We start from the raw sequence: 12,433 nt of genomic DNA, 5'->3' as shown, positions 1-12,433 counted from the left end.
TGTAGAAATGCCTTTAATCATCCACTTGCATATCGATACTTGTATGTTACCTGTAAAACATTGTCATATTGCACAATATCTCAGTTATAGTTATCATTATTGAATGTCAGAAAGATCATCATCTCTTAATTCATAGAGCTCATGTTGAAACATTTTTAGAGAGTGCTTCACAATTCAGATAATTGAAAAGACCATTAATGAGTGTAAGTAAAAAGACTGGTGAAATGACTCATTAAAAATTCATCATTTAATTAAGTTTATAAATGTGTCTGAGTGACATTTTATTTTTCCATTTATGGTTGTGTTATTTGGGTACAAATGAAAATGTGAAAATGAATGTTTGTTTGACATTTCATTTTCAAAGGCTGCTCTAAAGTGGACAATATTCAAATGCAGTAAGCGAAACAGTACCCCCAGTTTATTGCATTGACACTTACATGTCATCACACTTTTAAGTGGACAAAATGAAAAAGCTTATTTCTAACAACTTGAAAATTAAAATTAAGACAGCGTTTGACATTTCATTTTCAAAGACTTAACCTGCTTTAAAGTGGACAATATTCAAATGCAAAAAGGGAAACGAGTCCTCAGTCCTCCCCAGTCTGTTGCATTTTCATCGACATTTACATCACGCTGTAAAGTGGACAGATATCAAATGAAAATATAATCCGTCAGTCCTCTCATCAAGGCGGGTCTTCCTCTGTGGTGTGTTCCCCGCCATAAAGTCTACTCACTTATGTTCCACCTGCTTGATGCAGTAGCCTATGCTATCTATCAACAGTGGTATATTTTTGTGATGCCCACACGATTTACTGCGAATAAACAATGCCCTTTTACCTGCAAGGGATTATTATTGTATGGAGGGATTTTTTTTTGTATGAGTCTATACATTGGGGTTTTTTTTTTTGTTTGTTTGTTTTTGTTTTTTTTTGGGGGGGGGGGTTACTTATTCTGCCTTTCTTGATGTTGCTCCTCATTACACATCAGCTGTAAAATTATCAGCTCAAGAAAGTTTATAGATTTGTGGTTTTACTTTATTTAAGGTATTTAAAGAATCAGCTGTTCTGGTTCCCTGCGAGATGATATGATGCTCATAGACAGAGGCTGCTCGATGGTAAACAAACTAAAGAGCTCATGGTGCACCTGCTCTTTTGAACAGGAGATGGTTTGAGGTGGACATGAGCTTGAGGGGATGTCCGGGCTGTGTTTGGAGTTGTTATTCAACACCTCCAAATATAGCGGTGGTGGCACTAAATATCAAGGCATACCTTACATGCAAATTCTGGATTACTAAAATGCAGATTTAATCCTGTAAATACATACAACCACGCAAAAATAAAACAACAGAAGTTCAATGAAAACACTTTACAACAGAGTTGGATGTTTTTATACTGCTGCTGCTGTTACTTTCAAGTACTTTGTGTGTCATACAGAAATAATGTTGGTGATGTCATTTTGTGTGCAGATATGCTACCACATGGGCAGTAAGACTGACCCAGACCAGCGAGACAAGCAGACAGACAGGACTGATATTGACATCCTCCAGCGCTACATCGCCCGCTGTTTACCTGGCCTGGTCCCTGAACCTGCTGTGGTGGAGAGCTGCATGTATACGGTCGGTATCAACACTCCAGATCACAGTGTTCATAGTCATCACTCTAATCCATCAAAGTGTTGAGATTTAAGCCTCAGAAGGTAAAGAGGTTTGATGATATCTGTGGGTCATCAGGAAATATCACAGTCAAACACCAGCAACACATTTATTTAACGGCATAATCTAATGACCAACCAAAGGGGCCTAAATACAGTTTTCCTTGTTTTTACAGGAGAGCAGAAACCAAATTTCATAAATAAAATAAAGTAGAAGAAAGTTTAAGTTTAAGGGAACTACTTGAGAAAAATAAATGCAATGACATTTTAGAATGTGAGCCACTCATCTGAAGGACTGCCCTTTTTCACAGCGTTCATAGATATTCTTTTCGTTGTTTCCTTGTTTGAGCTAAAACCAAAGTAACATTTTTCAAGCACAGCTTTGCTGTTTAATTTGAAATGACAACTTAACACCATGTGAAAATCTTGTTTTAGCTGACCCTCAGTGGTTTAGCTTCTCACCTTGCTACAGATGTACAAGCGTACTGTAGCATGTGTCGGTACGCCGTGACATCACTACTGGGTGTGGTTAGACTTTCCACCTGAGAAGACAGTGAAACACTGCGTTTGAAACTGGTTTTAAGGTACTCTTAAAATAATGAAAATTATATTAATGAGAATGTTTTGTATAGCATATTTACAGCTTCAGTAATAAATTGACAGAACTATTCTGAGCAACTTGAAAATGTAAGTATAAACAACACCATGCAACATTAAAGTAAGGCTCTGGCTCTTGCTGACTACATACAGTAATATCTGTGTGCACATTTTTACCGAGCTTTAAAAGAACTTCCAAAAACTGCTCACATTTTTTGGTAACTCCAGGAGGCCTTTTTAATTCGATCACTGCTCTTTTTGCTGAGCTGACAGCATCAGGTTTTTGAACATGAACCCACAATCTTGCACTTTTAACAACTGCTTAGACTAAAAAAAGCTAAATTGAACACAGTCTCATTGTGTTGGACATTCCAGCCTCTTGGAGGCACTCACTTGGCTTTAGAACGTATGTGTTCAAGTTTATTGCTGGCCGGTTAAACCGTTTGTATGAAGTGTTGTGGACTGGATTTAATTTACTGCTGGATGTTACTGTCCAATGCCATTCTCAGTTGTTGGATTCTCTTTAGGCTGTGCTGAACTGTGTGTGTGTGTGTGTGTGTGTGTGTGTGTGTGTGTGTGTGCGCGTGTGTGTGTGTGTGTGTGTGTGTGTTGCAGGGGTGGGGGTTGTGCAGCCACTCTGTCCTCTAGCGACACAGCAAGCTGCTTTCACCACAATCACATACTGAAGCTGTTGGATAACATAATTTCTATGACCTTGTCCAGTGCCCCTGAAAATCCTGACAGTCACGCTTTTCTCACTTATCAGCAAGTGTTTTGTTCCATTACAGGTGACTCTTATAAAAGGACAGAGAGTTAAATTATATGTGTCTTGACAGTTGGAGTAAAAGATTGCCTTTTGTCAGAGGTCATTATGTATTCTCCAGTAGAATCTTTCATCCGGTTAAACACATTTTAAAACACATTTTTTTTCACAAAGGATTTGAAAGGAAAAGCTCCAAAGGTCACATGGCCACATAGAGAGTAAGTAGGCTGTGTGTGTCTTTGTCAGATGGCTAACAGGACAATCTGCAATCCTCAGTTCATTATTCATGTCTTCATGTCGTGGAAGGCTGCAGCACTCTTGACTAAATGTACTGAAGCTGCCTTGTTTCTATCAGGCCAAAGAGTCAAAATCTTTGAGATCTTAACTCAGCTCGTTCCAAACCTCAACAGTTTATAGATTTCACAGCAACAGTTTGGAAGTCAAGCCTGACAGCTTGGTCAGAGTGAATGGGTTTCTCCTATAATCTTGAGCCTCTCATTTTAATTTTGGACTTGCTGGCTCTTCATGTTTTACTGTTTTTACAGCTAACGCCTGACCGTCATTTTGTGCTGGACTGCCACCCCACCTACAGCAACATTGTGATTGGAGCAGGATTCTCAGGTACAACGCAATACAACACACAACAACTCAAACCAAAGCAAACAAAACCTATGGAAGGGGTCATCTATGGTTAGACACGTGTGTTAAAATGGACTATCCGACTTTGTTTCAAAGCTAACCATACATAGCTACTGTTTCTACATACACATGTATACAGATGTATGCATATATGTAGACATGCCAAAATTATATTTGTCAGCATTGGAATTAAGGTTTCTCCACTAAGTATCAGTGTAAGTGTCAGTAGAAGCTGGGGGCCTTGTAACAGCTGAAACCAGCATCCTTCCAGCTGTGAGAATTAATTTCGAACAATTATGTAGAGGCAGCATCAGAGATGTACAGTTACATAAACTGGACAAAGTCTACAGCCATGTTAGCCAATGTTAGCCAACTGTGTGTGTGTGTGTGTGTGTGTGTGTGTGTGTGTGTGAGAGAGTGTGTGTGTGTGGTGTGTGTGTGTGTGTGTGTGCGTGCATAGAGCCTCACATTGCTAGACAGCACTGTGAGGCTGTACTCACATGGCATACTGACAATGCCAAAGGTAACATGCTGATTTACAACAGGAAATGTTCATCATGTTCATCATTGTAGTCCAGGACCAAACTGATAGACCAACCAAATGATTGACCAGCATTGCTGTCCATAGAGCCATGCCCATAGTGTGGTTAAAAAGCAAAGAAGCATGTATATAAGTGAGTCATGTCACAGTAGAGTACTATTGTGTATTTATATGTAGAGTACTCAATTAGAGTGGAAAAGAGCAGTATTGCAAGGTACTAGGTGTATGATAGATCACACATCACTGCAAAGAACAGTCCGAATATGGAAACCAGTGCTAAGTTAGGCAACGCTGAAGTTGAACACTCTGACAGCTGATGGAATGAAGGACCTGCTGCAGAGTGGATGCAGCAGTCTGTTACTGAAGGAGCTGCTGAGGCCCCCCCCCCCCATGTCGGAGGAGTTGTCAGTGATGGATGTCAGCTTGGCTAACATCCTCCTCTCACCTGTATACTCAATTGTGTCCAGAGGGCAGTCCAGGACAGAGCCAGCTCTCCTGACCAGTCTGTTCAGTCTCTTTCGGTCCCTCTCAGAGCTTCCACAGCCCCAGCAGACCACTGCGTAAAACACTGCAGATGCAACCACAGAGTCATAGAAAGTCCTCAGTAATGTCCTACATACTCCAAAGGACCTCAGTCTTCTCAGGAGATGGAGACGACTTTGGCCCTTTCTGTACAGGCCATCTGTGTTGGTGAACCAGTCCAGTTTATTGTTGAGGTGCACACCCAGGTATTTGTACTCCTCCATGATCTAAATGTGAAAACCCTGAGTGCACACCGGTGTAGTCTGTGGTGCTTTCCTGCAGAGGTCTATCACCATCTCCTTAGTCTTGCTGGCGTTGATGTGCAGGTGGTTCAATCCACACCAGTCAACAAAGTCAGTGATGACTTCCCTGTATTGTGATACACATCCAACGATGGCTCTATCATCAGAGAACTTCTGGAGGTGACAGCTGGTTGTGTTGTGTCTGAAGTCCGATGTGTAGAGGGTGAAGAGGAAAGGAGAGAGCACAGTACCCTGAGGAGCCCCGGTGCTGCAAACTGCCACATCCGACACACAGTCGCGAAGCCTCACATACTGTGGTCTGTTGGTGAGGTAGACGATGGTCCATGCAGCCAGGTGACAGTCTACTCCGGCACTTTCCAGCTTCCCCCTCAGCAGTGATGGCTGGATTGTGTTGAAAGCACTGGAGAAGTCAAAAAAACAGAATCCTCTCTGTGTCACCAGTGCTCTCCAGGTGGAAAAGAGAGTGATGGAGCAGGTAGATGATAGCGTCTTCCACACCAATGCCTGGTCGGTATGTGAACTGTAGGGGGTCCAGCTCGCTGCCCACCAGGCGACGAAGATGGTTAAGTACAATCCTCTCCAGGGTCTTCATCAGATGGGAAGTTAAGGCTACAGGCCTGAAGTGGTTGGGCTCCCTTGGATGCACAGTCTTTGGCACTGGAACCACACAGGAAGTTTTCCACAGGGCAGGAACTCTCTCCAGACTGAGGCTCATGTTGAAGATGTGCTGAACAACCCCACAGAGCTGATTTGCACAATCCCTGATCAGTCTGGAGCTGATGCCATCAGGGCCAGTAGCCTTCATCCTGTGCAAAATGCAAAATACACCTTCCAACAGTTTAATAGCTATTCTATTTATACACTTTGCAGACGTGTTCCGTGCGAATAAAAGTGCAAACAGACATGAGCTTTCAGCCTCAGTTCCTGTCAGAGCTGTTTCACCAACAGCTGCTGGATGCAGTGGCTGAATGCATCATCTTAAAGTTCCTCTCTTCTCATGTCAGGTCTGAGCTCTGGCCTACAAGTGCGTTTTTAATATTTTCTCAGTTTCTTGTTTTTATTTATTCCTGTGTCAGTGTGATATGTCCCTTTGAATTGCCTTGTGTCTGATTTGTTCTCTATATACAAACTTGCCTTGCCTTAAATCTGAACTTTGCTGACTCTTAAACTGATTTGTGACTAGCTCGCTAGCTAACAAGATAGAACTATGTAAAATGTAAAAGCTGGTAGGCCACTAGAAGGTGCATTGTTTCACCTTTTTGTGCAGTGATATAGCTTGGCAGTGTTTTTGCTCCTTTTGTTTTTGCTGAGCTAGACCAAAGTGTCCCTGACCTCTGTACTGGATGCACAGAGATGAAACTGATCTTATCCTCTCATCTAACTCTGGGTAAGATTGCAATGTCAGACTGTTCCTTAAATAGCATTTGTTTGCAGTACTCTGAAGTATTTATAACACATAGAAAAAAGAGGATTTCACATTTGTCATGAGCTTTTTAGGAGGCCCCTGGTGGCCACTGGGCCCGATGCAGGCACCTGTAGTTCACACAGTGAATGGCTGCCCACCATGCCTCAGCCAATCAGAGACCAGAACTAACTGTGGTGTCTAGTCTATGCAAGCCTTCAGTGCTGATGAAAGTCAAATCAAGATGAAGCCACAAGCACAAATCATTTTAAAGCTGGTTTATTCAAATTGATTAGAAATGAAACCGTGCTTGCAGTGTTCAGAGCTTCAATATATGTAATATGCAAAGAGCCTAACTGGACACCAAACCTCCCATGTTTTTTAGGGACATAGGTCTTTAACATGTAATGAAATGTTCCTGTCCATTGTGAAAGGTGAAAGCACCTGTGCTCGTTTTCTATCCGATTAACATGGCGGAGGCACCCGGAAGGCTGACACGCCTCCACCTCTCCTCTCTCCTGTCTCTTGGCTCTTTTCCATCTCTTCGCACAGTCATGTCCTTTACCTAATTATATCTGTAATTAATATCCTGCACTCAATTCTCTGCTTTCAGAGGAGCTTGCTGGGATAAATGGACTAAAAGTCAAGACAAATGGATTAATAATTCTGCTTTCTTAAAGCCTCACAGGAAGGGAAGCTGTTATTTTGTCTTAGTTTTAATCCTGTGTCAAAATGTCCTTGTTAGTTTTTATCATATTTAGTCAACCTCATCCTCTTTGGTTTTGTTTAGTCAGGTTTAAGTTGACTAATATTTAGTCTTATCATAGGCAAAGAAAACCTAAACTGTTTTAGTCGTCTTAGTCAGTGAAAGCATCAGATATTGAATATTTGAGTCAGTCTAGTCGGGCCAAACCATACATCTTTTGTCATTTTATACAAACTTATTTGCCATAAGGTTTTATCTCCTCATTACCTGATGAAAGCAGGCTGACTGATGAAGAATGCAGCTGTGCAGAAAGTGTCTGGTCTAGTGGTCTGATGAGATCAGTTTAAGGAAAACATCCAGATGCGTTTTGATGGAAATGTGAAGGACAAGTGAACGCAGCACTTTTATGTCACCATGTACGTTCCAAAACACATAAGTTAGTAAGTTAGCTGCTCAGGTGTTGGTGCTCAGGTCGATGCTAGGCTGTTGTTTATGACTGAACGGCGTGTGGCTTTTACATAGGTAGCTTGCTAGTTTTAGCCTAAAGCTCCGACTGCTGCTTTAAATTAACTTACAATCCAGCTGAACTAGTCAGCATCCTGCATATAGCCGACACCTGCGTTTACCAACACACGCTCTGTATCTGAACTTTCTCTCTGCTCTTCACCCTGAACCAAAAATGTTAATGTCACTGTACACGATGACAATTCAATGAATCTACAACAGATGTGACATCTTCATGGAGATCCAATGGATCGGAAGTGTACTTACCTTAAGTGACAGACTTCGGCTAATTTAGAATTAGGGTCAGGCATCCATGTTTGTTTGCCTTTTTAAAAAAAGCACTTCCATGTTTCTAATCAGATGTATTGCTCATTTGAGAAAAGTTTTCCAGTCGTAGTTATGACTTTGATGTTGCCATGACCGCCATTTAATAACTGCCAACCAGAACAACCCTGAGATCCTCTTCTCAACCATTCAAAAACCTGACAAAACCTAGCAGTATGTCTGCCAGCTCCAAGTGTGAGGATTTTGCAGTCCACTTCAGGAGTAAAACTGACGCTATCAGATCAAGTCTACCTCAGTCTCAGCGTGTGCGTTTTAACCCGCAGAGCCTGAAGTTTTGGTTACTGGTCGGGAAGCTCAGAGAGAGAAACTCAATGAGAAAGTCCAAGCACTGGCACAAAACCCTGTCATCAGGTGAAAAGCCAGGGAGTCATCCTTGATGCAGATTTCAGTTGTGAACCTCATTTAAGAAATGTCCAACTAACACTGTATTTTATCATTTGAAAATCATTGCCAGAGTGCCACCGTTTATCTCTCGAGCCACGCCTCTATTACCTGCGGAATTGATTACTGAAATGCTTTGTGCTCTCCATTAAAAAATACAGCTCGGTTACAATTAATTCAGAACTCAGCAGCACATGTGGTGACGAAGACCAGACAGAGAGCACACGGTCCACCAATTTTTAAGTCTCTGCACTGCCTGCCAGTTTGCTTCAGAATTGATTTTAAGGTCATTTTATTGGTTTATAAAGCTCTTAATGGTCTTCGTCCTACCTATTTATCAGATTTGATTTATCCTATGAACCCTCCAGAACCCTCTGGTGTTCTGTTCGTGGTCTTTTAGTTCTAAAGAAGGCAGTAAGGCATGGTTTTATCACTGTGGTCCTCGTGCTGAACAGCCTACGTGAAGACCTGAGGGCAGCTGAGTGTTGCTATTTTTAAAAGCAAACTTAAAGACCTTCCTTTTTAACCTGGCTCTTCATTGAACCGTACTAATTTTATTTATTTCTCTTTCCTTTATTCATTTGTGTTAGGCTGTTTTGCTGTCTGTCCTTTTTATTCTATTTTTAGTTTCTTCATTGTTTCCCTCTTCATAACCTACTTTTCTGATTTTACTTCATCACATCTCCTCTTAGTAATTCTCAATATTTTTAGCTTCTTTTTTTTTAATAGCCCACCTTACACTTCTGGTGTTTAAATATCATATGTATTATACACATTATCATGAATATTACTTATAGGGACTGTCTCTGATTGTTTATCTATTATATTCTATTAATCTTTTGTGATCAGTTATCTATTTTGGGGGTTTTTACACATTTTTGCATTTTCATACTACCTCTGGTGTTTCCTCATTGCAGATTCATGAAACGTAATGGTTATGGTCGTCTTCAGTTTTTATTGAGTCAGTATTTATAACATGGATTCGGGTGGTGTGCAGGGAGTGGATGTGGGAGGGAATGTTTTCTTTCTTGTGTGTGTGTTTTTCTTATGTAAAGCACTTTGTGTTGCATTGCCTTGTATGAAAAGTGCTAAATAAATAAAGTCTGATTGATTGATTGATTGACTGATTGATTTACATGTCTGAAACTGGCAATTAGAGTAACTTTCAAGCAACGTAAATGTGGCCTTATATTGAGAACATGACTGTAGACTTTGTTTATTGTGTTTGTTAGTCAGTGTGAATCGTTATCTGTGCTGTTTGTGCGTATTCTCCAGCTTCTCTGGAGCAGCTCTACACAAGCTCAGAGCCATATTGGAGAAGTTCACAGGGCTTTTCCCTTTACTACAGAAAAAAATGTGTTGCCGTCCTCCCCCTCCTTCACTACGTGCATTTGTCATCAAAGCCTGACACAAGTGCTTTAAAGCAAGTACTGGGGGGTTGCCATGGCTACACAGTCACCCTGTGGGTTTGGCCATCTTTTATGGTTTTCTATTCTCCTTCTCTGGCGAGATGAAAATCCACGTGGCCAAACTGTCAGAGCCAAGCTTTTATGACTTCAAAGCCAGGCAGAATCCACAGGAGCTCCGAGACCTTTGTCAGATGGCGGTGTGTTGAATTCCTCAAGCCCTGTTGACATTCACAATTTGCCTCTCAGACCTTAGCAACAAGGATACTGCATTTTGAGAATAGATGCTCTCTCATTTCATCCTGAGCTTGGACACATGAAGCCATTAAGGAGAGAAAGGACAAATCTCTTTTAATTTAGCATTTGGTCCCAGTTCACTAAAGTGAGATGATGGTCAGGGACAGGCATCACAACAGCTTTGTTCTTCTTTTATGTACTTACTCATGAGAGGCTGAAGCCCATTGGCTGATGCAGACAAAGGCTTTTTATAGGCTAACTACAAGGTGTAGAGCGTGGATTTGCTCACATTAGGACATGGTTTGATGACCTACGTTCATACTCGGCTCACTGTAATACCCTCTCTTCTCTAGGTCACGGCTTCAAGTTCGGACCAATCATTGGCAAGCTTCTGTGTGAACTCAGCCTGGGAGAAATGCCCTCCTATGACCTTTCACCTTTCCGAATCAGGCGCCTCCAGACAAAGACCAAATCTGCTTTATAAAGCTGGGACTGGATACGAGCGAGGATAAGAGCCCACTTCCAGTCTCATTCATACTGAGCTAATCTCTAAAAATCTTCTCATCTAACTGAAGAAAGCAAAAAAGCAAATAATCACTTTTCCTAAAATGCTGAATTTTTTTCTTCACATGTCATGTATAGGAGGGAAGGAGAAACCTGCTTTCTGTAATGGGTGTACAGGGGATTATAGAAACCTGATTTCCCCAGCTAGATTTCTGCTGCAGCTAAGCTGATTTCTTGGCCACATATACACAGAAGCTGGAGTCTAATTGACTTTTAACATGTATGCATGTGCATGACAAACAAATGATTGACAGCATCGGAGCAGGATGACAGGAGAGATTATTTCATGTGGCAACGCGAACTTCTGTTCAAAATAGTTAAATCCAACGTCTGACTAAAACTGAAACTGATGAAAAGTAAGTAAGAGAAGTCAGCTTCCAAAAGTGAACTTTTAACTCTAGATTTTACACAATCACACATTTTTGCACATTTGCATTACAAAATCCTGTGCTATTTCTACAGATCCTCCATGAAAACACTTTGTGTGATATCCTGCATAATGTGAGTAACCTGATGTCATGTGTTCATCTACAGATACCAAGTTATTGAAGTGGACACCTGTCCTTAAGAGTGGTGAGACTAACTATTGTTTTAATAGTGAGCAGTTCACCAGTGTATGATTAGTAGAGTGCTGTATGACATCTAACCCACAAGAACCCAGACTGCACAGATTTTCATTTGAATGAATAAAAGAAGAAATAAGATAGAATAGAATAGAATGAGAAGCAACGAGAACCTTACATAATGAACTAGGAATAAACAAATGCTGCCTTGATTTTGACCAGAGAATTAGCATCAACAACTAAATTCTAACATTGTTGTGTAATTGTACATTCACCCATCTGTGACAAATTGTAATAAAAAAGCTAGAATCTCATTGGCTTGTATGATTTCATGCATCAGTAAATCTCTCTCTCTCTCTCTCTGCCTTCCCTGCATTCACCATTTTGCCAACTAAGTACATGGTTAAAAAGACATCAGCCGTCGAGCCATTTGTCTGCGTGAAGCCAGCTGCATGCTTAGGCTTCAGAGGTGGCCTATTGCCTGGATCTATTTCCCAGTGCACCGGTAAACATTTTAATCACTAATCAGACGGCCTATTACAATGGATGCCAACCAAGGCCATCAGCGGGAATGGGAAAATTATGCAGCGAAACGGCAGAGATCAGAGAGCCATTTGCTCCCTTGCCTCTTAGTGACTTCAGATGGATAGCAAAGGGCCATTATGTAAATTACAAGAATTAGAAGTACATTAAACATGCAAATGCAAATATTCAACCACCAATAACCATCAAGTAGGGCCAACTGAAACACCTCTCTGGAACAATGTCTGACTTGTAAAATCCCACAAAGCTTTGAAAAAAAGCCAACTTTTTTCTGCTGAACATGAATAATATTTTGGGTACAAGCATCAGACATCTGACTGGAGCTTAGTCAGTTCTCTGAGGTACATAATTGGTCATGGCTTCCAGCCTGTGTATTGTGTTATGGTACCGGTCCAGTGGTCATGTTTTATATCGGTAGCTAGTAGAAGCATTGCAGAGTGGGGGGAGAGGTGGCACGGATCTCAAGTTAAATGAATCTGATGATGACTAACAACAAAGAGTGTTCAGCTTAATAAGAATCATTCAGACAGAAAAACAAATCATGAAGGCTGCATTTAATAGTATCCTTATATTAACAATTGATCATATAACTATGTGCAATGTGAGAGGTGTTTCTCATAATGAAACCCACAGTTCCCCTCATCTCCAAGGAGCATTTTACTATCTTAAAGCTTCATTGTTGTGGTTTTCCAGGCTTGAAAACTCCTTTTTTCAACATTGTCTCCAGAAGCTGTTCTCAGTGAAGCTCTGATAAACCCTCTGTCCACTACCTGCACAGAACCAGAGAGCAGACAGAAACAAAACTTT

The 12,433-nt window shown here is 41.1% G+C and overlaps 1 protein-coding gene across 1 annotated transcript in view; it reads left to right on the top strand.

Annotated features, from left to right (window-relative positions):
• Nucleotides 1-11,397, top strand: part of pipox (pipecolic acid oxidase) — a 28,016-nt gene extending 16,619 nt beyond the window's left edge. Inside the window, exons 6-8 of the mRNA XM_041940980.1 lie at nucleotides 1,466-1,615; nucleotides 3,556-3,631; nucleotides 10,310-11,397. Of these exons, the coding sequence (XP_041796914.1) occupies nucleotides 1,466-1,615; nucleotides 3,556-3,631; nucleotides 10,310-10,440 (357 nt within the window). The 3' untranslated portion in view covers nucleotides 10,441-11,397. The remainder of the gene's footprint in view (nucleotides 1-1,465; nucleotides 1,616-3,555; nucleotides 3,632-10,309) is intronic.
• The last annotated feature ends 1,036 nt before the right edge of the window (nucleotides 11,398-12,433 follow it).

Source organism: Chelmon rostratus, chromosome 7, assembly GCF_017976325.1.
Source record: "Chelmon rostratus isolate fCheRos1 chromosome 7, fCheRos1.pri, whole genome shotgun sequence".
In the NCBI taxonomy this organism is placed as follows: Eukaryota; Metazoa; Chordata; class Actinopteri; order Chaetodontiformes; family Chaetodontidae; genus Chelmon; species Chelmon rostratus.
Note: the sequence above shows the minus strand (reverse complement) of the source record. Positions and strands in the feature narration are given on the sequence as shown.